We start from the raw sequence: 23,509 nt of genomic DNA on the forward strand, positions 1-23,509 counted from the left end.
ACACACACACACACACACACACACACACACACACACACACACACACAGTCCAGGGCCAAACACCATCAAAGCTCACAAAGAGAGATGCACTGTTTACCCCTCAGGCGACAACAAGACAGTCAGTCATCACAGGACAATGCTGTCTCCTGGTTCTGCAGGGCAGTCAGTGAGTGCAACAATGTTAGCACTGCGCTCATAAAAGCACAGAAGAAGAAAAACGAAGAGCTGCAAAAGATGAACATAAGAGGAAGAGGAGGAATCTGTGGGTGTTGATGTGTCGATGCAGCTGAAGTACAGACACAAACCGAAAGAGTAGCTTTGTCTTCTGTGTTAGGATGTCTTAAATCTGCACGATATGTCAATATATATCATATTTTTCACTCCGTTTTATTGGCATTGATACTGTGATAATATTTGAATGTAAAGTGACGGTTCGTCAACACAATATTTCAGTTAAACTAGCTGTGCTTTGAGCTAAATGCTAACATGCTCACAATGACAATGCTGACATGCTGATGTTCATCCTGAGGGGGATAGGAACGTCTGTACCAAATTTCATGGCAGTACAGCCAATAGTTGTCGAGACTTTTCACTCAAAATCACGAATGTCGACCTGCTGGTGGTGCTAATGGAGGAGTCTTAGGATCACCAGAGTGGGTAGGATTCAACCTCAGGGAACCATGAATGCAACAACAAACAATATCACGGTTTTTGAGATATTTCAGTCTGAATCAAAGCGGTGGACAGACCAACCGACAGACTTTAGCATCTCTACTGTATAGCCACACTGCTAACATGGCTAATAAAACATATTCGTATAAGACCATATTTCTACAGTCATGGAAATGTAACAGTAGCTGCATTGATGGCACACTGAGATCAAAATGGCTGTTGATGGAGGAAGACACGGACATCCATCCGTGTGAGGATCGCTGCAGACAGATGTGAACACTGACCCACTCTTCCTGGTCTAAATCTGGGGTAGAGCAGGGGGATCAGAGCGCCGGGGCAGAGTCTGGTGCGGGGCTAATCCGCTGCCGGCTAATAGCCCTTGATGATATACGCAGTGCAGCTGTGGCAGGAAGGTAGGCCAACAGCTGTGGCCCACGGACCGATTATCAGATTTCAGCCACAGACGGCAAACACGCCGCCAAAACAAGCAACACAACAGAGTCTCGCCTCCTACATGTGCTAGAGTGGCTAAGCTAACAGGCTACATAACGCACTTCAGCCTGCATTATTGCATTATCCGCTAATTAGTTGCTAGCCCAAAGAAGCAGCCAAACAAAGCAGTTTGAAAATTGAAATTCTCCAAAAGACTGACAATTTCTGCCATTTTGACTTCCTTTACTGTCTTTTCACTCTTTTTGTGTTTTCTCTTTCCTTCCCTTTCGACTTGTGCGGTCAATAAGCATCACTTGACCCCCGTATAATAGCTCCATTGATGACATGAACGTGTTTTTCAGCCCTACCGACTGCAGCAAGCACTATGTGATTGAGTCTGAAGCCTTTTTATACAGAAATACGTCCGTTTGACTACTTTACTGAAGGTAGATAAAGCATGTAGGTCATTATTGGGTCATAAAGTTGTAACTTCATCAACAAGATATCCAAGAAAGATTAAACATCACAGCAGTGGTGTCACTGTTATCTCTGAAACACCATTTAGTGAGCACTGACAAAGTGGAAATGACCACATTAACTGCTTTTGGTTTTGTTTAACTGGAACAAGATGTCATGTGAGTAACGGTGCCATGGGACGAAAAAACGCTCCCATTCTCTCGCACCATATGATTCACCGGGTTTGGTGACACGGGGGACAAATGATGAATAAAATAAAAAAAGACACAGCTGTGCTCCTTAGTTGCAAATGTTGGTGGATGGAGCCTTAAATAGCCAGCGCTCAGTTATGTTATGTAAAGCAAAGTATGATAATAAAAAAAACTTGACCTTTTGAATTATTCATCCTTTTTGCCTTGTTTTTGGTGTGGGGGGGGGGGGGGGGGAAAAAGAGGTCCAGAATATGGAGCCACGGAGGCTAAATAATCCATGAACCAATTCATCTACAGTATTTGGATTTAATTAAGGGTGCAACACAAGATATTCCCCAAAAAGCGAAACACGTAAGCTTTGAAAATGCTCTAAGGCTTAATGAACAAAACAAATAATATCTGTTATCCGTGTCGATATTGTTACGACCAGCTCCCTGCTGGTGGACCAGATGTTACATGTGACGAGAATAAACGCTCACATGACAGCGTCAACGAGACGGCCTCAGGTGCTTTACAGACAAACGATGATATTCAACAAATACTGTATCTGTTACTAATACAAACTCATCATATTATGAACTATTATAAAATAAATACTTATAATTTTGACTATTAACTTGTAACACTGTGAACATGTCGAACCCAAGAAGAAACAGCTTCAGTGAAACAAAAACTAACTCGCAGTAGATTTTTACTCCATGGATGTTTTATCAGAAACAAAAATGGTCAACGCCTTAGGTTCTTTTTCAACATGTTTCACTCGTAAATCATATACATATGGTCTTTTGTTTTGTCTTCACTCCTGGCGGACGTGGACGTCCTCGGCCAAACAGGGGCTGTAGCAGGCTCGGCTTTAGAGTGAAGGTAATCATATGAAACTACGGTACCAACCATGTCCTGCTAGCTTGTCGTGAAAGATGGTAAATGAGGCTCTGAAGGTATTCTAAATATTGGCTGGTGAAAAACTGGCATGACCATATTCACTGGGGTCCTTTGACCTGATTTAGTAGAACTTGACACACAGTGCTGAGCTTCATCTCAATTTAATCTTCAGGTTCCCAGCGTTCAGATGATACAGTAGTACACACACTTCTAGTATGGCGTATACTGTTAACCTGCCATCTGTCCTCCCCCCTCCCAAAAGAAAGACAATGAGCGTACGGTTGGTCTTGTTGGTCCTATTTCTTCGTGCTTTGCTGGCTTTTACAGCACATTACCGCCTCATATGCATTTCCGCATGTGTATCCCATGGACATCTTCACTAGTTCTACAGTCTCCACAGGGCACCTTTGAGACGAGCTTCTTCCTAAATGAGGCCTCCAGCGTTTGACTGGAGTGACACGTACTCGTATAAATTGACGAGAATAAACTTTAAAGCTTCTAAAAGAATGAGAGGAATGTTAATTCCCTTCCTGGCAACATCTAAGAGACATTTTATAAAACTAGATGTTTTGCTATCTTTGAATAAATCTCTGACGACTTCAGGCAACGACGTGCACAGTGGTTTGGAACAAAATTCCTCATTCAGCTTCTTCTTCTTCTTTTCAAATACAGGAGGGCATCGAAAGTGTCTCGAGCCCAACATGCGGCGACTGAAAAGGCCGTTACGTAAATATAAAGAATATAAAAGGCCTCTGCCTATTAGGTCAAGCCCAGCCATGCTTGAATAGAATGACTGTGAAAAGTCAACATTTCTTCTGGTGCGGCCCATGTGATGTGGTGCGAGAGGCGCGCTCAAAGGAATGCCAATGCAGTGAGGGTTTCCCTTGTGCTGCTGCTGCTGCTGTGGCTCTATGTGCTTTAGGAGAGCTAACCCAGTGACGTAAAGGGCCATCTGTGGGGGGGAGCGGGAGACAATAAACACCCCACGGGGGGGGGGATAACAAGCCGCTAATATTAGCTAAATAAGAGAAAGCGGGGAATTCATTTTCATACCAGCAAATGTCAGATTTGCTGCTTTGCTATTGTGTTTATTCTTCTTTGGTCTTCGCCGTTATCGTCTGCCGTAGAGCTGCAACTAACTCTTTCATGATCAACGAATGTGCTGTTTGTTTCCTTGATTAATCATTAAGTCGATCAGTGTCAGAAAATCCTGAAACAAGACTTTGAAAGTCTCCTTTTGTCCGACCAACAGTTCCAAACTCAAAAATATTCCGTTTATTATGACGTAAAACTGAGAAAAGCAACAAATTCTCACGTTAAAGAATCTGCAACCCAAGAATGGTTGATAGCTTTGCTGAAATAATAACTTAATATAATAATATTATATAATGAATTGATTTCCTGTATAGTAGCCTATCGATTTTCCAACCAACTAATCAATTATACGACTAATCATTGCAGCTCTAATTTATTGTGTTGCTAATTAACTGAAGGGACAATCTCCTAGAAAACAAAACAATTCCACAACCACAAAAGCTCAAACTATACTTTAAATATAACAAACTAATACTTACTGTAAGATATTATGTAGTGAGGTTACCTTATAACTTTATGTAATATAGTAAGTTCTGAGGCAATACACATTGTACACAATAGATGTGTATTTCTAGAATCAATAGAGGAAAGCTGTATAATACCATTATCAGCAGAAATAATCCATCGTTTGAGTGCAGAAACATTTTTTGGGTTGACTTATGAGCTGCCAGGTTTCACCAGAGACAATGAAAGCAGATGCTGCCTGAGGCTGAATGTTCGTGGATGTCACGAACTACAAAATAAACCATAGAAATCTTTCTATTCTTGAGGTTTCGTCAGTATCGTGGATATGGTGCTAAACATATTACGTGTGCCCCGAGGATGGCACTCAAGAAAAGGTCAGAGGGTCATAAAAACCAAAACGGGGTTTTCCCTTTGATAGCCAAAATGTCATGGCGGTCTGCCAACTAAGATATGAGAAATAAAGAGCTAGGAGCAGGAATTAAACAGAAATCTATGGCAATCTTTGGCTGTTTGACGAACCAACCGACCGACAATGTCATCCGTTTGCTTCCATCAATATACATTTCTGGGTTCCACAGTCAAAAACCTAAAAGAGTTAACTGCCTCTCTCTCATTCATATCACTGTTAATTAAATACCACGGACCACCAATTGTAAGACGACAATCAATAATGGAAAAGTTAGTTGCAGCTATAATCTCTGGAATCTGGATGAACAAATGAGATCACCATTAACAACTTCCCACAGATTTCTGGGAAATGCAGTGGAAAAACACAACAATGGCTGCTCAGCACCAAAGATGACAACAAAATAAAACCCCACAACACATACCAACACGGCTTCCAGTCCGCCGCCCACACACACATTCACACCGGCCCGATCTCGATCCAGGAAGGTTACTGTGAAGGTTTCATCTGTCCACCGTGCTGCTCGTTGTTGACTGGTGAATACTTCTGTGTCATTATGCGCGGATCAATAATTGATGAGTAAGGACGATATGATGCCGCTTTCTTTCTTTATTTGCACCGGCAGATAACTTGAACAATCCTGCAGGTCAACTCACCCCCTCAAGTTACAGCATTAAATATTCAAGCCGTACCTTTGCATAATTTACCTAGTCAACATACTGAGGAAGTGACTCGTGGGGGGGGGAAATAGGGACTGAATGGTTTAAGTTTGAGGGCAGGAACTCGGACCCCGGGACATTTTAAACAAACTCGTCTTCAGGCAAAATGATGCCGAGGGCCGTTTTACTGCAGCGGCTCTGTGTGCATGATGCAAGTGAGCCCTTACATGTCCATGCAGGGATCAAACGGGGAAGCTAATTTTACTAAACAGACACTAATCTAACCGTATTCATCTTTAGGCCGGCTGTCTGCTGGGTGTTTCCCCCGACTATCCTCGCCCTAAATGTTTCAGCCTTTTGTTTAAAACACCGGAGAGTGTGTTAGCCCGCTCTTTGGTACCAGCATAATGGTCATCCCTGTCATGTGATCTCTGCAAAAAAAAAAAAAAAAAAAAAAAAAAAAATTCCAGAGTGGCTACCGAAGCCCGGCGCACATGGCGGCCCTTTTCTCGACCAGATGTTTTTCGTTTGTGCTGCTGCAGTCTCTGGGTTCAGAGGCACGGAGCCAGAGAGGTGATTCATGATGCGAGCCATTCCCTCGTTACAGTCAGCAGACACAGAGTGGAGAATAAACACGGCCCTGGTCCTGTTTTGGTGGATTTTTTTTTGTCATCATGATATAATAGGCTTGTAAAAGATAGAAGTGATGGATAGCACGGACGGTTTGTTGAAGTGGCTGTTAATACGTCGAAGAGAGGACTAGGCCTGTGCTCTTTCCCTTTAAACAAACATATCTGGTTACTGTCCTGCTCATCTTGTACTGTTTACATGTGACCTGTACAGTTATTTAGTCACAAATAAACCCCATTTGGTGTCTGTCTCACATGACAGATTACACTAAAGACTGTGAGTCTGACGTCATTCACGTCTGCAGCTAAAAGCAGGAAATGAGGTCACATTTTGGCGTTAGCGGACAACGGAGAAGGTGTGCGCCACCCTGGTTTGATGCTCCAGTTAATCGCAGCAGGAAGGATGATGGTCGGGGGTGGGGAGATGGGAAACACACCCACCCACACACACATATAGCAACCCACCTGCCTGGCCCGATTACTCTCTCCCCCCTACACACACACACGATCGAAGGTGACACAGCATCACAGAGTGTGACTTTGGGTGTGTTTCTGCACCGCATTTCACTTTTTTGAGGATAAATATTGCATTTTTTAACACAAATCTGGCCTATACGAGAGCGGGGAATCTCTATAATCCTGACAGTTAAATCCAGATTTGACTGCCAGTGACTGGGGAAGGTCTCTCTCTCTCTCTCTCTCTCTGTCACACACACAGTGCCACAGCCTGGCAGCATGCTCTGAAGCTGTGAGTTATGTAACTGTGAACACAGAGAGAGAGAGCTGCAGGCCTGAGTGCACATCCTCCTATTGCCTACACATCCACCCACCCTCTATTATTACTCCACATATCTGGTAAGAAAGGAGCAGCAGATCCACAGGATGAGAGGTCACCTACATGCACCAGCTCTGCACTAACTATCTGTCTGTGTGTGTGTGTGTGTGTAGGGGGGGGGGGCGGGAAATGCACATTTTTTGCCATCAGGTTCAATAAAAAAATGCACTTTCACAGCAACTGCAGCTCAACAGGTGCAATTATTTTATTTTCTGTTGCGACACAATAATGCATTTGGGCCTCTAATGGGATTTTAAACTGAAACCAGTGAATTTAGGGTTGATTGCATGTATATAAACTGCATTCCACCATGTAAAAACCTGTTGTATGTGCTTTAAATATGCATTTTTTTAATATAATAATATAGTATTTGGTGTTGTTTAATCAGGCGTCTTCAATCATCCATCCATCCATCCATGCAGGCGGACACCGTGGCCTTACCTCCTCCAGCACATTCACGGTGTTCCTGCAGCTCTGCAGCCGGGTGGTGAAGCTGGATGTTGTCGGGGAATTGTAATCCTCTGTCGTCTCCGAGAGAAACTCGGACACCGATATTTGATCCGGCATCCTTTAAACTGGTGGCTGGTGGGGAGGGAGGGGGGAAATGCCCACAAGAGGAGCCGATGGAAGGGGAATGCCGATTTTCCTCGCGAAACTGTGTTAAACTAGAGATGATTAAGACGTGTCTTCTTCTCAGATGACTTCACTGCAGGGAATTAACTAAATGTCTGCAGGATGTGTTCCCTCGGCGCGTCTTTTTCCTCGAGAGGATGTCTAAAAGCGATGCACGTATAAATAGTGTCACTCTGCGTCTATAACTAAACCTCGGAGGAAAAACCACCGTAAAGAATAGCGGATGCCCTCATTATATGCTCTACAGATGTTCAATAAACCGCTTGTCGTCCAAACAGCGCACCGTTACCAGCCTCTGTTTAGATTCTATCATAGTCCATGTGGTCTGCCGAGGTCGTCTCTCGCTGCAGCGGGATTTGGTCCTCCTTTCTCCGGCCGTAGTTTGTGGTTTTTTAACGCTAAAAGGCTGCCGCAGACACATTCACTGCCACTCTCTCCTGCTCGGCCGCGCTCGAGCTTTCTCAGAGCTAGGGTCAAGCTAGCTGGAAAGAATGATCTCATTTCCGGTGAAGGTTTTCAAACTAAGACCCCGGGGTGACTTCAATTTGTTAATCCCCAAATGAGTATAGACGTCTTCATTAAAAAAACAATATATATATACATATGTTTCCCCTTGTCACATAAAGCAGGCCAATGAACATATAAGTCTGCAAAATGTAATTATTTTAGAAAACCCATTTGTTGCACAAATTCAATTTTATCGACTATTTTTTTTAAATAGATGTCAACTTTTGTCACATTTTGTTAGTATTGCCCAGGATTCAGTGGTTAAATGGCAAATGTGTTCAAACTTCAGCACATTTTAGACTAATAAGGACTAATAATCAGCCGGTTTAATACAATATTGACACATAATTGTAGCTATTGTACTACAATTAATTGATTAATTTGAAATTTAAAAAACTAAATGTAAGGAGCTTCTGATGATATATAATCACATTTGTATCATAATGTAATGTTTTAACAAAAAGCAGAACGCTGTCCTCACGATGTAGTCTTACTCTTTTATTTTGAAAACAAACTACCTATTTTACGGCATTTTGTTCATATTGGTGGCAACTTGACGCAACTCTTCCACCCACTTCGCCCGGTCGACGGGGGCCGAGATGTCACTCAGCGCATGCGTGATCTGGAATCTAGAGCCCCGCACCACTGAAGGCCTGCTTACCGCAGAAAACAACGATTTACAGACAAAATAAACATTAACGTTTCGTTTGTTTGACTTGAAGCGACAACTAGAAGGATATATATTTATAATTATTATTATATTTATAATCTTGAGTGTCGTCAGAAGAATATGAGCCTATCATAGGCATGAGCTGATAAAACTGAACAGTTGGTTTTAGTGAGTTTGGACTAGTGTCCCCTACTGTCAGATGAGTTTATTTCAATTTAGTTCAGCTGAATGTCACATGAAAAAAATTGTTTTCTGTGTATTAAGTTAGTGTTCATGTATTAATGCCATGTAGGTGTCTAAAGAATCATTTTATGAATTTATAAAGTATGTCATTGTCTGTGTGATAAATCTTTTTGTCCTTTTAAAATAAATCCAGTTCAGTTTAATTAATTTAAAACGCCATTGTCCTCAAGGGAAGAAGGTTTGCATCCAGAAATAAGGAAATATGTCAAACACATGTAATACAATATGTGTATTATAATACACAAACAGATATTTGCCACAAAGTAACATATACTACTTCCTTTTTTAAACCAACTTCACAGCTGTGTGTCTTAATACCTTCAAAATCTTAGAGATATTAAGCCTTATTCTCACCACAGAAGTCATGATTTATCCTAAATAGTTGCTTAGGTTGTTATATATAATATATTTTGTAAAATCATATTAAGTGCACTCAAAGAGCAGCCTAACAACACCCACTACTACTTTTTAAATACCCACATTTTAAAACAGTTACCATAGAAAACACAGAAACATGCAAAATTATGAAGTATATGTTAATATTTTTAGACTTATTTCGATTTCACCCACTATTCTCCACTAGAGAAGCCTCTCTATTCCATATTGTACTAATCCAAACATGGAGCGCCACCTTGTGGCCGTTCACTAGTATTATTTTCTGTCCAATTTATTATTATGCCTTGAATGGGTTGTCCTCACAAATTAATATTATACCCATAAGCCGGACTCAGTCATATTCCAAACTATAGTTTCAAAACCACAATGGTATCAAATAGAGTTTCTGTAGAAGGAAGTATTTTATGTCCGGTTATTTGAATTCTGTTTACCTTTACTTTGAAAAACACTGACCGGAAGTTCCGCTTTTGCTAGCTTCTGCTTTAGCTAGCGTAACGTAGCTTGCGTTAGCTTTAAGCTAGTGTGATAAAGTGAGTTGAAGGTAGGAGATTGTTGCTGCTGTTTTTAGAGAGTTCGTCTCAGGTTTTAACAACCAGAAGACGAGTGAAGAAGTGGATACTGTTGCCGAGTACCTGGACACGGTTGTCATCTCCCACATGTTGGCACATGTCTCACATGTTGGCCTCAAACTTGAGTAGAAATAACCAGAGTTCAAACCGAATGGCTGAGGGCTCCTCAGGTAACTAGCATGCTGTCGAAAGAACGTGTCCATACAGGGGAAAAACAAGTTCTTAATGTCCAAATTTAACTTAATTGTTCTGTAACGATAGACCGCCTGATCAAACATGCTTTCTATCGTTTTACACACTCTTTATTTGGTAAATAAGCTCATTTGGTTGCATTAGCTGACGTTAACGTTCAGCTAACATTAGCGAGCTGAAGGCTAACGTGACGTCAGCCTTTAACGTTACTGTGGTCATGCTATCCGTAGACATCACGTGACATTGAACTTTGTAAGCCAACGTTACACCTGACCTGTGATCCATTATTTATGATTGTTAGCTTAGTTATTAATGTTAGTAGCCTGTGCTATAACTGCTGGCTACATAACCCAAGCTTGGGTTGTGATTGAGTAGTAAATCAACAGCAAAATGCTGAATTGCTGAGTTACTTTGTTTATTTGTGTTGGTCATACTGCATTATGTAAGTTTTAAGACATTATTTTGGGCTCTGGTAGAGAATTATTGGTTGTAGACTGATTTAAAGACACAGTAATTGACCGGTGAATCATGGATCATCATGTTTTCATTCCGTCTTTGTAGCATATTTACTGTAGCTGCATTATCATACACAAAGCTTTAGGCTTTTAACGTTGTCACTTTCTCTGTTTGCAGACCCACCTGACCTCAATCCAGATGAGGCGTCGCACCAAAAACAATATCCGCACAAATCCAGAAGAGGCCGGTCCAGATACACCAATGACAGAAACCTGAATAGTTATGATCCTCCTCAACAATACGGACACGTTCATCAGGGCTTTAAACCCCCATTTAGCCACGATAATTCAGATTATGCATCGCATCAGCAGCCTCACTACCAGGGAGAGGATGGAGCCAGGAGGCGAGGCAGAGGTAGAGGGAGGAGAGATGGAAATAGAGGTGTAAATGGCTCCAGTTGCCAAAGAGCCGGAGGTGACTTTGGCCCATATAGTGCTAACAACAGGGGTGCCGGAGGTTTTCATTCTCGGGCACATCTCATGGATGATGGACCTGATGGACGCAGCTGGCGAAGAGAAGATGCAGGTGGGATTCTTGAACAAACCAGCGAGGACCCAGATGCCGGGGCTAAAAGAGCCAGGAAGTTTAGCCAGGAGCAGTGGAGAGGACCACTAACTGAAAAGAGTACTCGCTTAAAAGAGAAGAACGCTGCAGGAGAAGGTCAGAGATCAAACGACGCCAAACGAGAAAACCCCTCTTTAGACATCAGGGAAAGAAGTCAGAGGAGCAGGACAGGTCCAGACTATCAACACGATGATCATCAGAGGAAACATGCCGAGGTAAAACGACGTCAGGGGCCAATTAAACCGCCCAAATTACCACCTCAAGAGGAAACTCGCTCAGAGAGGGGGGCCAGTGTCCAGGATGACTCTGACTATGGCAGATCCTCTCAGGATGCTGCCTGTAAAGCTGGACGTGGCTCAGGACGACACACACCCCTTCAGGCCAGAGGAGGGAGAAGAACAACGCATCATCAGAACCCCAGGCCAGGCCAGAGGAGCTGGGACAAGGTGCCAGAGAGCAAGGAGACGCAGACAGGTTAGACCATAACTCCTGTAAACTCGTATAGAAAGAGTTGTTTACTATATTTGTAATATTACGGGACGCCAACATAACTCTACCACTCACAGTAGACATCTCGCGTCATTTGGCGGTATCCAAAATGAATATTGGAGCTGCCTGTTCTTGAGGTTAAAGAATCTTTTCTCAACTCTTCCCTCCACAGGGTGTCTGATCGAACAGCTGTCTGAGGAGAAGTATGAGTGCATGGTTTGCTGTGACGTCATCCGCTGCATGGCCCCGGTGTGGAGCTGCCTGAGCTGCTTCCACGTCTTCCACCTGAACTGCATCAAGAAGTGGGCTCGATCCCCGGCCTCCCAGGCAGACGGTACAACCCTTAAACTACATCACAGCCCTGACTCACACTCCGGCCTCAGTATGGTGGTCTCTGTGAGGCTACGAAACAACAGCGTAATGCATAACGCTGTTGTGTGAATGGACAATAGCTAGACGCTGTGGCCCCATTAACAAAAAGGCTTTGAAGTTCCTGCTACATCAACAATATATTGTATCACATTGCAGTTTGGAGTCCAGAGGGAATATCTGTTGTTGTCTTTATGGAAAGTTTATATAAACAATATATATTTTTATTAAAACATGCTGTTTCTCAGAATCGGCTGAAGGTTGGCGTTGTCCGGCCTGCCAGAATGTTGCACCGAAACAACCGACCTCCTACACCTGCTTCTGTGGTGAGTGACTGTTTCATTCATGCAATTAAATACATTTTATGAGTAGTGATTTATTAGTTGTCCGGTTGGATAATTGAATGTATAATTTGTTCTTGTGAGACTTCTTTTCTCCCCCGTTTAAAGCAAATCAAGTCTTTCACCGAAAGTGAGTAAAACAAGGTCATCACTCTTTTTATTCAACTTTTGATTGGCAGGTAAAGTGACAAACCCAGAGTGGCAGCGCACTGAGATCCCCCACAGCTGTGGTGACATGTGTGGGAAGAAAAGAAGCGGAGCGGACTGCAACCACCCCTGTAACATGTGAGCCTTAAAAATCACAGGATTATTAGTATTATTATTAGATGCAATCCTAAAGTCTATAATTTTATCGTAACTGGGAATCTAACTCTACCAATGATACACAAGAAGTACAATTTTGTGTTTAATATGTTGTGATAATTCCAATGAAGTACAGATTTAGGATGTATTTAAATAATTTAAATAGTACAGTCTGTGTATTTAATTCTCCTGAAGAGTATTTTTGTTAAACAGTATTTTCTGTGTCTCCCTTCAGCTTATGTCACCCTGGACCTTGTCCACAATGTCCCGCCTTCATAACGAAATCCTGTATCTGTGGGAAGACCAGGTCCGCTACCTTTGAATCCTGTTTGCTCCTCTCTATCTGTGTGTCTTTGTGTGTTTATCTGTTTACCCAAAGAGATTGCTTCCTTTTCTGTTATCTGTGTTTTTGACACCAGTATTGATAGAACTTTATCTTTGCAGTCAACCAATGCGCTGTGGCCAGGGTGCAGCGCTCCGGTGTAACGCGGCGTGTGCTGCCTTACTCAACTGTGCCAAACACACCTGCACCCAGGTGTGCCACAGTGGGGCGTGTCAACCCTGCCAGCTGCAAGTTCAGCAGGGTGAGTCTCATGTTGGCAGCTCCATACAATGTTCTGACAGATAAAAGTTTGTCTTTTGATTTGACCTGGTTTCTCCTGTTTTTATTGTCTTTAGGGTGCTACTGTGGCGTCACCGCTCGTGAAGTCCTGTGCGGCACAGATAAAGACGGATTCGATGGTTCGGGACATTTCTCCTGTCAAAAATTATGCGGGAAGTAAGTCTGACCTCGTGTCACTAATGACGTCCGTCCTCCGTTAGCCTCAGTTGGACAGTTCCCACCACTGCCTCACACTCCCTTTTCAGGATGCTGAACTGCGAAACTCACCGGTGCCAGCTGGAGTGCCACCGCGGCCCGTGCCAGCCGTGTCCCCGCTCCCCGAGCCTGGTGAAGACGTGTGCCTGCAGTCAGACGCTGCTGGCCAAGCTCCTGGAGCTGGGCTACTCTGAGCGCCGGAGCTGCTCTGATGCCATCCCCTCCTGTGGGAAGACCTGCAACAAGCCCCTGGCCTGTGGCTCCAGCGGTAAGGGAGACGGACAAAGTGTGTGTTTTTCAAAAGATGGCGTCTGCCCGTCGACGTTCCTCAGACTCTCCCACTAGATTCTGAATAATTTCTCATAGCAAAGTGGAAGAGGTTAATGGAGGGAAGTGAAGCTGCCCTCACAAAAGATCTGAAACTGACCAGGTGGAGGATATGAAAACTTGAAAATGTCAAGTAGCAATATTTCGGTATTTGAGATTCCGGGTCAGACATCTTGTTTCGTTTGTCTGCTTTATCTTCATCCGTCCACATTTAAAGACCGTAAAAAGGTTTTATATTTGCTTGTATATGCTGAGGTTGTTCTTTTTCCTCACATCATTTTATTTCGTGTGTTCAGACAGGACGTGCATTGTGTTGAGCTCGCGTGCGTTGTTCTTACACTTTGTCAGGACTTAAATATCCTTGTTTATTTCAGACACCATCCATCTGTGTGAGAAGATGTGCCATGAGGACAGCTGTGGTCCCTGCTGCCTGACCTCCACTATCCGATGCAGATGTGGCTCCAAGACCAAGGTAGGCAGAAACCTCAGCAGAACGTTTATCATTTATCATCGCTGTCATTGGTTATGCTTTATTTATGATATCAAAGAACTTAAAAAGAATCCTTTGCTCTTCAGGAGGTCCCATGTGCAACGATCCAAAAAGAAGGTGAGATTTAAACACATGTGAGGTCACCATCTACTTGCATTGTCTGGTATTTCACCTCTGGCTCTTTCTATTCTAGAAGAGCTCGTTTTCACTTGTGAGAAGCGCTGCAACAAGAAACGCTCCTGCGGCCGACACAAGTGCGGCGAGCTGTGTTGTGTGGTGAGTATCCAGTGACTCTGTTTCAGTGACTCTACGTAGAAGTTAAGAAGTTGAGAAATGGCAAAAGAGCTGAAAATATGCTGGTTTTTATACTGCTGAACATCCATTATAAGCACTGTAGGCAAGTTAACCTGACGAATACATACTAAACTAAATTAAAGTATTACAATCATCACTTTTATGTGAGTTTTTCATGCAAGCTCGACACATCTGGAGATGACACATGCGTCTGATAAAGTGTTTAATACAATGAATCAAAATGGCGATAAAAGTGTTGTCATTGGGGCAGCGCTAGGCTATAGGTGGTGTCACTGGTTTCTGTCTGTCCGTCCAGAACGTGGAGCACAAGTGTCCTCTGATCTGCGGCTACAAGCTCAACTGTGGCCTCCACCGCTGCCAGGATTCTTGCCACCGTGGAAACTGTGAGCCCTGCTGGCAGTCCAGTGAGTCCTGCAGCTCCAACAGCACTGTATTCATGAGCCAAGTCTCAGAGGAACCACATCCTGCCATTCGAAAAACAATAAAAAAAGTCATTTGACATTGTTGCATAGTTTTTCTGTCCTCTGTGGCGTTATGTCTTGACATTAATGTGCCATGATTTATGACTTGTGTTCCTGTGATTCCTTTGTTTTGTAGGTTTTGATGAGCTGGCGTGTCACTGTGGACTCACTGTCTTGTACCCGCCAATCCCCTGTGGCACAAAGCCACCAGAGTGCAAAAGCATGTGCACGAGAAGACACGAGTGCGACCACCCAGGTGAGATAATAGAAAAAAAGAGCAAACGTTCACACTGCAGTTCTAAACCATAAATGAGAATCCTAACATTTATCTCTCATTTAGTGTTCCACAACTGCCACAGTGAAGACAAGTGTCCGCCTTGCACGTACCTCACTCAGAAATGGTGCATGGGAAAGCACGAGGTAACGTCCCCCGAGCTGCATAACTCGTTTTACTTTCTTTATATTCCTGTGATTTAAAGTATTTCTCTTTGGCCCGCAGCAACGCAGCAACATCGCATGTCATCTGCAAGACATCTCCTGCGGCCTGACGTGTAACAAAACGCTGCCGTGTGAGATGCACCGCTGCCGACGGATCTGCCACCGAAGCGAGTGTTTGGGGGGAGGCAGCTGCCTGCAGCCGTGCGCACTGCCGCGTCCAGACTGTGGCCACCCGTGCTTCGCTCCCTGTCACAAAGGCAGCAGCTGCCCACGCACCACCTGCAGCGCCAAGGTACACCAGCTGGACTCCCAGCAGCAGAAACATGGGTTGCAAAGTCTGCGCAGATTGTCGTTGTGTTCAGTACAGATGTGTATTCTTTCTGTTCCTGTTAGCCACATGTCGGTGCAAGCTGCTCTAATAGTGTGCAACTGTCATAAATAGTTCACTTGGGATCAAGTAATAACATTTCGGTGGCAGTCCTCCAAACTCAAAAGCTCAACAAACAATGAGAACTTTCACAGCTGCAGGAATGTCTCACACGAGCAGCACCAAACCACAAAGTGACATATTTGTCTTCTTACAAAAAGCCTGAAGTCGATTCCAGTGCATGTGAAACACTACCGGTGGGAGTCTGATTCTTCCTTTTCACAGGTCGCTCTACAATGCGACTGCGGTCGAAGAAAGGAAACGGTGGCCTGCACAGAGGCAACCACTTCATACCAGAGGTCAGTTAAACCGTCTCCGTGCTCGGCTGTTTGGATGTTTTTGAATGTGAGTGCGTTTTTTGAAACGTCCCTTGATCCCTCTGCGCCACCAGGTATGCAGCCATCGCCATGGCCAGTAAACTGTCTGACATGCAGCTCGGCGAGTCGATGGACATCGGCCCGCTCCTCACTAAGAAGGAGCTCAAGCAGACCAGGTATTCAGCAGGGTGTGGCCAACGCCGTTGGTGTGGAGTGTTTGAGGAAGCGAGGCATGTTTCTCTGCAGTGGTTTTAGTACAACCGCGAGGCACGATGCTGTTTTCTTTCAATCAATAATAAAACATTATTTAAATAGTCCTCTGCATAGAAATTGATTTCCTGTTTACTATGAGGGATTACTTTTTGTTTGTGCATTAATATTTAAATCAATCAATCAGAGGCAATGCATTTAATGTATTACATCAGCCACTCGGAACTATCCGGTGATTCATAAGAAGCATTTTAAGACGGCAAACAAAGAAAGAAACGAGGAGTGAAACGTGAAGATGTGATTTGAGATCTGCCTGCGTGTTTGTGCAACTCATCCGGTTTGTTTTCTCAGGCTTGACTGTGATCAAGAGTGCGCTACCTTGGAGAGAAACAGGCGCTTGGCGGAGGCGTTGCAGATCGACTTATCTTCTGACCCCTTCAACGCCCGCTCTAGTTCTGTATACAGCGACAGCCTCAAAGACGATGCCAGGTCCGACTTTTACGCTTCCGTCTGTTTTACCGCGTTTATTGCCGGCCATCTTGTTTGTTCCCCACGGACAGAAAATACAGACGTTCTTCTGTTCCTCCTCTCTTTTAGGAAAGACCTGAAATTTGTCACCGAGGTAGAAGAGGAGATCAAGAATCTTGTTGAGCTTGCTAATAAGGTAAGATGAGACGAGTACAGACGGTTTGATGTGCTCCCTCTGCTGGCTGTGTTGTGAGCCCACTCGTCTCTCTTCTTCCTGCACATTGACAACCTTAACTTATCAACTCTCAATAACGAAGCATCTACTGGTTTTTCATTTGCATAACGACAAATGGCACTTAATTGACCCCAAGGAAACTCATTTCATGTCAGTTCAGATACAACGCTGTGAGGCAGAGTTGGAACAGCTGGAGCAAAACAAGAGCCATCTAAACTCACAACTTGCATTATTTTTATTGTCATGATATTTATTTTCTACGTTTCTGGCCTGGTTGTTGTATTTTCAGCTATTTCTGAGCTCGGGTCAATTCTCCATGTGGACCTGCAAGAACCGGCTGTGGTAGCTTGTAGATTTCTGACAGGACGGCGGAGCCTCTTTAGTATCAAGCCAGACTAAATTAGTAGGTTCCTCATGGGGCAGCTAGAAAAATAGTCTCGTTGGATGCATCGAGCCTTACAGGCGCGAGGTTGTCGAGGTCACTGCTGCTCTGGTTTCTGTGCTAAATGTAAAAATGTATTGTTTATGACCAGCTGGATCTCTTTTTGGAACGATGAATCATGGGGACAGAGTCTGCTTCTGAACGGTTTTATCGTATTTGCTGCATCTGTACTGACTTGATTCTCGCTAGCTTGTGGCAGAGGAAGTGGGTCCGTTTTATGCCAGTTGTAGTTTTCCCAAACTCTCCATATCTGGTAGACTAGTATAAAAAGTCAGGTGGAATACGTATGTGGACACCCACGCACATCACACCCATTCCATGTGAATTCATGTGAACTATAACAGCCTCCACTTCTCTGTGAAGGTTCTTCAGATTGTTTAACTTGGCTTTAGGGATTCAGCCACAAGAGCATTAGTCAGACTTTGTGTTTTTCCTTCTTTCCCGTCCTGTTAATTATCTCGCTCTGCGTTGTATCAAGAGGTCCCGACCTCCCACTTTATTCCAGGATAGATTTTTCGATGTATTTGAGTGATGGAAACAGTAACTCCCAGTGTAGCTGGAGGGCAGCGGGAAGCAGCTTTTGTAATGCTTTTCTGTATGAACTCCTAATGCTCATGCGGTGCTGGTGTTTGCAGGGAAAACAGCCGAAGAGGAGCCACTGTTTCCCCCCCATGAACAGAGAGCACCGCAAGATCATCCACGAGCTGGCCGAGGTTTACACCGTGGAGAGCGTGAGCTACGACAGCGAGCCCAAACGCAACGTGGTCATCACAGCCCAAAAGTGAGACTCTATTCAAACGGTAATAATACAAAAAATTAGAAAATGTTGGCTGTGGATTTGAAGAATTTGTGTCTTTTGTTAATTTTCTCAGGGGGAAGTCCGCCTGTCCAAACTCAACCCTGACATCACTGATAGAGAGAGAGACGTTTGCGAGGGCCCCTCCCCCCATCGCTCACATCAAACAGCACAGCAGCAAGTAGGACTTCCTCTTTGGACTGTTTGCTCTTGTTGTTAATGTTAGATTTCACATTTAACCGTCTGCTGATGACACTTTTTCCTCTTGATTCTCCTCTCAGGGCCGCCAGCGGAGGCACCTGGTCGAAGATGGTTAAAGAAGAGCCTGTGATAGATTATTTTGATGTCCAGGACTGAAATGAGGCCAAAATATTAATAAGAAGAAACCTCAGGATCTACTCATGAACATCAATCTGCCAAAACGTCTGAATCACCTTATTTCATTTGTGGCTTCATAATCAAATAGTTAAGTTTGGGAACACCCGCTTGTTTTATCTTGGAGGAGGAGGAGGAGTTGAATTTCGATATTAATTAAAGTTGATTGGGCTCTGCACGGATCATTTTGAAAAGCTTCTGAGTGTTTTTTTGCCTCCTTTGTGTGCAGCCAGTTCCTGAACCCAACTTAATAAAAAGTAAATTCTTCCTTATTTAAAGGACACAATTGTCTAATTTAATGCGTCGGCTTCAATATTCAATCACTCATAAAACGAGCTCACGACTCAACAGTAGATGCTTCTTCAGGTTGAGCTGGAGAACATTTCCAGCAGTGGGATATCTGCTGGTGTTGAGCCAAGGCCTCCATAGTGGACCTCTGCTGATTGAGTCTGTGGGTGGGTAGGAGTGGGCTGCACTGCGGTAAGAAGGCTTTGTGTGGAAACACGGCTGTGACCCAGATATTGTGCTGCACTTTCTAAAAAAACCTCTTCCTTGGTAAAAACCTCAAGGAATTCAAAGTTGAGGTCAGTTTCAGAACTTATTGGACGTGAGGGATTCATAAACAGGGAGGATGCTGCTCAGCGCGATGGTTTTGAACCTGTTCTCTAGCTGATGGACCGCTTCAGTCTGCAGCCCGAGAGGTATTAAAAGAGTTTAGATGCTGACACTAATATTCTGACATAGACCTGAAGACGCTCCTGAACTGACCCGTTCTTTTCTTTCTATATCTTTTGTGCCATTTTTATGCAAGAACATTGGGCTAAGTTCACCTGCAAGCGATGTTTCAATCGTACAGCCTAAATTGAAAGATTCCAAGTCTATTTTATTTATAGAGCCCATTATCACAAATTTGCCTTAAAGGGTTTTTACAATCTGTACAGCATACAAGACTTTGTCCTTAAGCCCTTAATTTGGAAACCTCACCCAAAAAGAAACTTAAACAGGGGAAAAGCAATAAATGTAAAAATGAAAGGAAAGCAATATAGGATGTTTCTCATTTAATACCTCTTATTTCGGAGAACAAGTCTTTATATCCCTTTAATCGTGATAATATTTCCATGCTTATTAATATGCATTTTCTCATGGTGTCAGTAAATCTCAGTAGTAGTCCTACATTCACGCATTTCATATTCCCCTTTAGATACTACCTTTCTTGATGAAGGGGTTAGCTAATAGCTTCATTAATGGTCAATCGATCATTTACTGAAGCTTTTTATATCCGCTATAACCCATTAACAGGAGCTGAATTTGGGTTGCCAGGTTGTGAAATCCGTTTGGCTGGTAATCGTCCTTTAAATTTGGTAACAATGAAGAATCTCCAGTTCCTATTCGCTCTTAATATACTTAAATTTACAGAACAATACAAATTAAAAAAACAGCCAAACAAATATAAGCAGACTTAAAGATGTACCTAGCTTGACAATAAATGATATACTATAATGTTATAAATGTTGGTAATCAATTAATAGGTGATTCAGTGTAGCCAAGGGGGACTATTTTTCACAATCTGGCGACCAAATGTCCTTAATATCGCCCTATAACTGCTCTATAAAGCAGTTACAACTCGCAACCCCTACATAAAGGGTGCTTTATGAGAAAGTGCCACAGTCCATGTGGTTAGGGAGCTGAAGGTGGTGTAAACAGGTTTTATTCAGAACATCATTGAGGCCTAGAATGAAAAAAAAATGTCTTTGTTCTTGCACCGCACATTATAATAATAACCTGTAGTCATCATGTCACAGTCCTTTTGCTAAAGCTTGCATCGGACAGTATACCCCCCCTCCAAAAAAAAAAAAAAACCCTGCTCCTGAGGATAATTTGATGACGCTCCCTGCCACTGGTGATTTTTCATTATATCGACTCTCCAGCAGAGAGATCCGCGCCTGCGCTCATGCGCCCCTTCCGAACGAGGCTTCACCAATCCCGGCTCTGGCTCCATCCCCGACTCGGCGTCCCACAGGCCAGTGCTAATAAGTCGCCTAGCTGTCCAGTAATGGGGAAGTGATCGGAGAGACGCTGCTGTCTTCAAAGAAGAAAAAAAAGAAGAAGCCGTGCGAGGAAGTTGAGGAGTGACTGGAAGCTCTGCGCCGCGCTGGACCCGGACACCTCCACGGAGAGAGACACATCCTACAGTTCCTGTTGTTGAGTAGCCTAAAAAAAAAAAAAAAAAGAGCGCATAGTGATGGAGAGAAAGGTATGGATGCTACCATTTGTTTTATTGCACATCACTTTGCCTCAGCCGCGCTGCTCCGTATCCGCATCCACCATTAAAACTATTCTTTATCTTATTTTATTTATCCTGTAGGCGCGTTGCCAGCCGGATTAGTGCGCACCGGAGTTTTTTTTTTACCTCGTCTATAGCTGTAATTTACTGTGCATATCTACAATAAATAAAAGCAGGATTATTCTCCACCCTCACGGTGTATTTAGGATTATTCCGGTGTACAGCTTGCATGGTGCACAATGTATCCGGGAATATTGAGCAGGGAGTGGGATGTGGTTGGGCATATGTAAGGCTACTGTAGCCTGTCTGCATCATCACACAGCTCACTCTATGGTTGGGCATATTTAAGGGGACTGTGTGAGGCTATACTGTCTGCATCCTCACACAGCTCACTGTATATTTAAGGGGACTGTGTGAGGCTACTGTAGCTGTAGTCTGCATCATCACACAGCACATCACTGTATAGTTGCAGCACCTCCACCCCTCCACCTCTCCACCTCTCCACCTCACACCCCTCCCCGTTTTTTCCAGCCGACGCAGACACACCAGCGCGGCTTGTTAACCTTGTCTGGTGTGGGAAACAGACACTTGAGGAGTAATAGACGGGATGCACGGTGAAGCAAGCAAGAGAGAGAGAGAGAGAGAGGATCATCCGCTCGCCTCTTTACGCATGCCTTTAATTCATTCGCAGTCTCTCCCCCTTCCTCCCTCCTTCCCTCCTTGAATCAGGCACCATTATATCATTGTGTGAGCCCTTCAGGGCTCACACAATGATATAATGGTGCTTCACGTTAGTGCCCCCCCCCTCCTTTAAGTGTGCATGTGTGTTTTGGATCTTGCGGGGAAAGTTTCTGCTGTGGGTGCACAGCAGCAGCAGGAGAGGAATTTTTGGGGTGTTCAGTTAACGCCAGATCTAGTTCTGCTGATCCAGAGGAAAAATGTAATTTTTAATACTCCAGCTGTAGCCTGCAACATATTCACTTCTATTGGAGCTACATCTGCTTTATGCACGTAGAGAAACCACTAAACTCTGGATTAAAGGAATATGTCGACAGTTTTTCTGCAGAGTTTAGCTAGCCTAGTTAGCATAAAGATTGGAAACTGCTAACCTGGCTAACCTCTAGCTAAATCTCACAAACATGTTATATCTCGTTACACAAACCATATACAGTCTATGAAAAAAACAAGGTGTAAAACAACACGTTATCTGGCCTTGTATATATATACTGGATTATTTATTGGTCAATGCACCCGGCTGTGTTAACTGTTTCCATCTGCTCCTGGTCTTTAGGCAAAGCTAAGCTAACTAGCTGCTAGCTGTAGCTTCATATTTAGCATACAGACATGAGAGTGCTATCCATCTTCTTGTAACTCTAGGCAAGAAAGGGAAAAGTTACTTTTTACTGTATTAAATTGGAGTGTACAGTTGAGGCCAGATCTACATTTGCTAATCCAAAGGAAAATGTAGTTTTTATACTCTAGCTGTAGCCTGCAATATATTCACTAGAGTTTAGCTAGCCTTGTTAGCTTAGTTTAGCATAAAGAATGTATGGAAACCGAAAATAGTTAGCCTGGCTAACTCTCAAGAACATGTTGTTTATCATTTGTTTAATCTGTATTAATATAAAATATAAAAACAACAAGCTATGATGATATGTGGTGATATGCTGGATTATTAGGCTAATATTTTCCACCTTTTACTTTTTAGGCAAAGCTAAGCTAACCGGCTGCTAGAGGTAGCTTCATATTTAGCATACAGACATGAGAGTGCTATCAGTCTTCTTTACTATCTTTGGGCAAGAAAGGGAAACACTAATTTGTGACTGTATTACATTAGGACAAAGTGTGTTATTGTGCTGGTATTGTCATCTCATTATTCTAGCTCAGTCAGTAAAACTTAAAAAGCTTAGGGGAGACTTTAGGATGTCGAAATCTTTTTGATGAGGCCTTCATCCTCGTAAAATGTTCTGTGAATGTGTTGTCGCTGAATTCTTTGCACACTTTAAAGGCCTCAGATGTCCCCCTCTCTCCATCTCTCTCTATCTTTCCTGCTCTGGTTTCATGTACAGAACTGTTGCGTAATGGAGCACTTGGTGACTCAGATGCTTGCACCATCACATGCACTTCGGTTTGATGATCTATATGAAACATAAAACACAGACGCTGGCATTTGGGTGCAACATAGAATACTGCATAACCACCTTTGTTTCCAAGAAATTGCTGCTTTGTGTTGGCTTTCCATATCCCTTCCTGTGTGCAACGACTTTCTTTCCAGATACAATTTACATTGAATTTCCCTGAAATGGTGCAGGGATGGCCGGCCTCTTCTATTCTCGCTGCTCAGTTTTACGTAGTCTGACCAGGAGGCTTTTGAGCTGCTCCGCACTTGTTTTGTGATCGCTTTTATTTTATTTATTGCCTTTGATTTGCTTTTATGTCAAATTATTCTTTGCCGTAGAAGAGAGTGCTTGAACCCTTTCAGCGATACAGGCACACCTCTCTATGAAAACAGGATTAAAATAGCTTAATTAAAATCCACAGTCTTCCCTGACCCAGCTGCTGGCACAGAGAT

At 43.4% G+C, this 23,509-nt stretch overlaps 3 protein-coding genes across 9 annotated transcripts in view; 2 read left to right on the forward strand and 1 right to left on the reverse strand.

Moving 5' to 3' along the window:
- The window catches only part of asap1b (ArfGAP with SH3 domain, ankyrin repeat and PH domain 1b), a 47,664-nt gene extending 39,814 nt beyond the window's left edge, over positions 1–7,850 (reverse strand). For all 7 annotated transcript variants that reach the window (XM_031850542.1, XM_031850539.1, XM_031850536.1 and 4 more), the window contains exon 1: positions 7,185–7,850. In XM_031850542.1, coding sequence (XP_031706402.1) covers positions 7,185–7,310 — 126 coding nt within the window. In that variant the 5' untranslated portion in view covers positions 7,311–7,850. The remainder of the gene's footprint in view (positions 1–7,184) is intronic.
- A 1,823-nt stretch (positions 7,851–9,673) lies between these two features.
- On the forward strand, positions 9,674–18,925 carry nfx1 (nuclear transcription factor, X-box binding 1). Its single transcript, XM_031850514.1, has 23 exons — positions 9,674–9,931; positions 10,587–11,507; positions 11,695–11,856; positions 12,140–12,217; positions 12,412–12,517; positions 12,771–12,842; positions 12,980–13,119; positions 13,214–13,313; positions 13,403–13,620; positions 14,054–14,151; positions 14,256–14,286; positions 14,363–14,445; positions 14,780–14,888; positions 15,082–15,201; positions 15,286–15,365; positions 15,445–15,675; positions 16,036–16,109; positions 16,202–16,303; positions 16,689–16,826; positions 16,935–17,001; positions 18,118–18,263; positions 18,355–18,459; positions 18,560–18,925. The coding sequence occupies exons 1-23, from the start codon at positions 9,859–9,861 to the stop codon at positions 18,633–18,635; spliced, it is 3,330 nt and encodes a 1,109-aa protein (XP_031706374.1). The 5' UTR covers positions 9,674–9,858; the 3' UTR covers positions 18,636–18,925.
- Positions 18,926–20,569: 1,644 nt separating this feature from the next.
- Positions 20,570–23,509, forward strand: part of smarcd3b (SWI/SNF related BAF chromatin remodeling complex subunit D3b) — a 32,360-nt gene continuing 29,420 nt past the window's right edge. Inside the window, exon 1 of the mRNA XM_031850065.1 lies at positions 20,570–20,907. Within this exon, the coding sequence (XP_031705925.1) occupies positions 20,896–20,907 (12 nt within the window). The 5' untranslated portion in view covers positions 20,570–20,895. The remainder of the gene's footprint in view (positions 20,908–23,509) is intronic.

The sequence above is a fragment of the Anarrhichthys ocellatus genome, unplaced genomic scaffold (genome assembly GCF_004355925.1).
Source record: "Anarrhichthys ocellatus isolate YVR2014 unplaced genomic scaffold, GSC_Weel_1.0 scaffold10, whole genome shotgun sequence".
NCBI lineage: Eukaryota > Metazoa > Chordata > Actinopteri > Perciformes > Anarhichadidae > Anarrhichthys > Anarrhichthys ocellatus.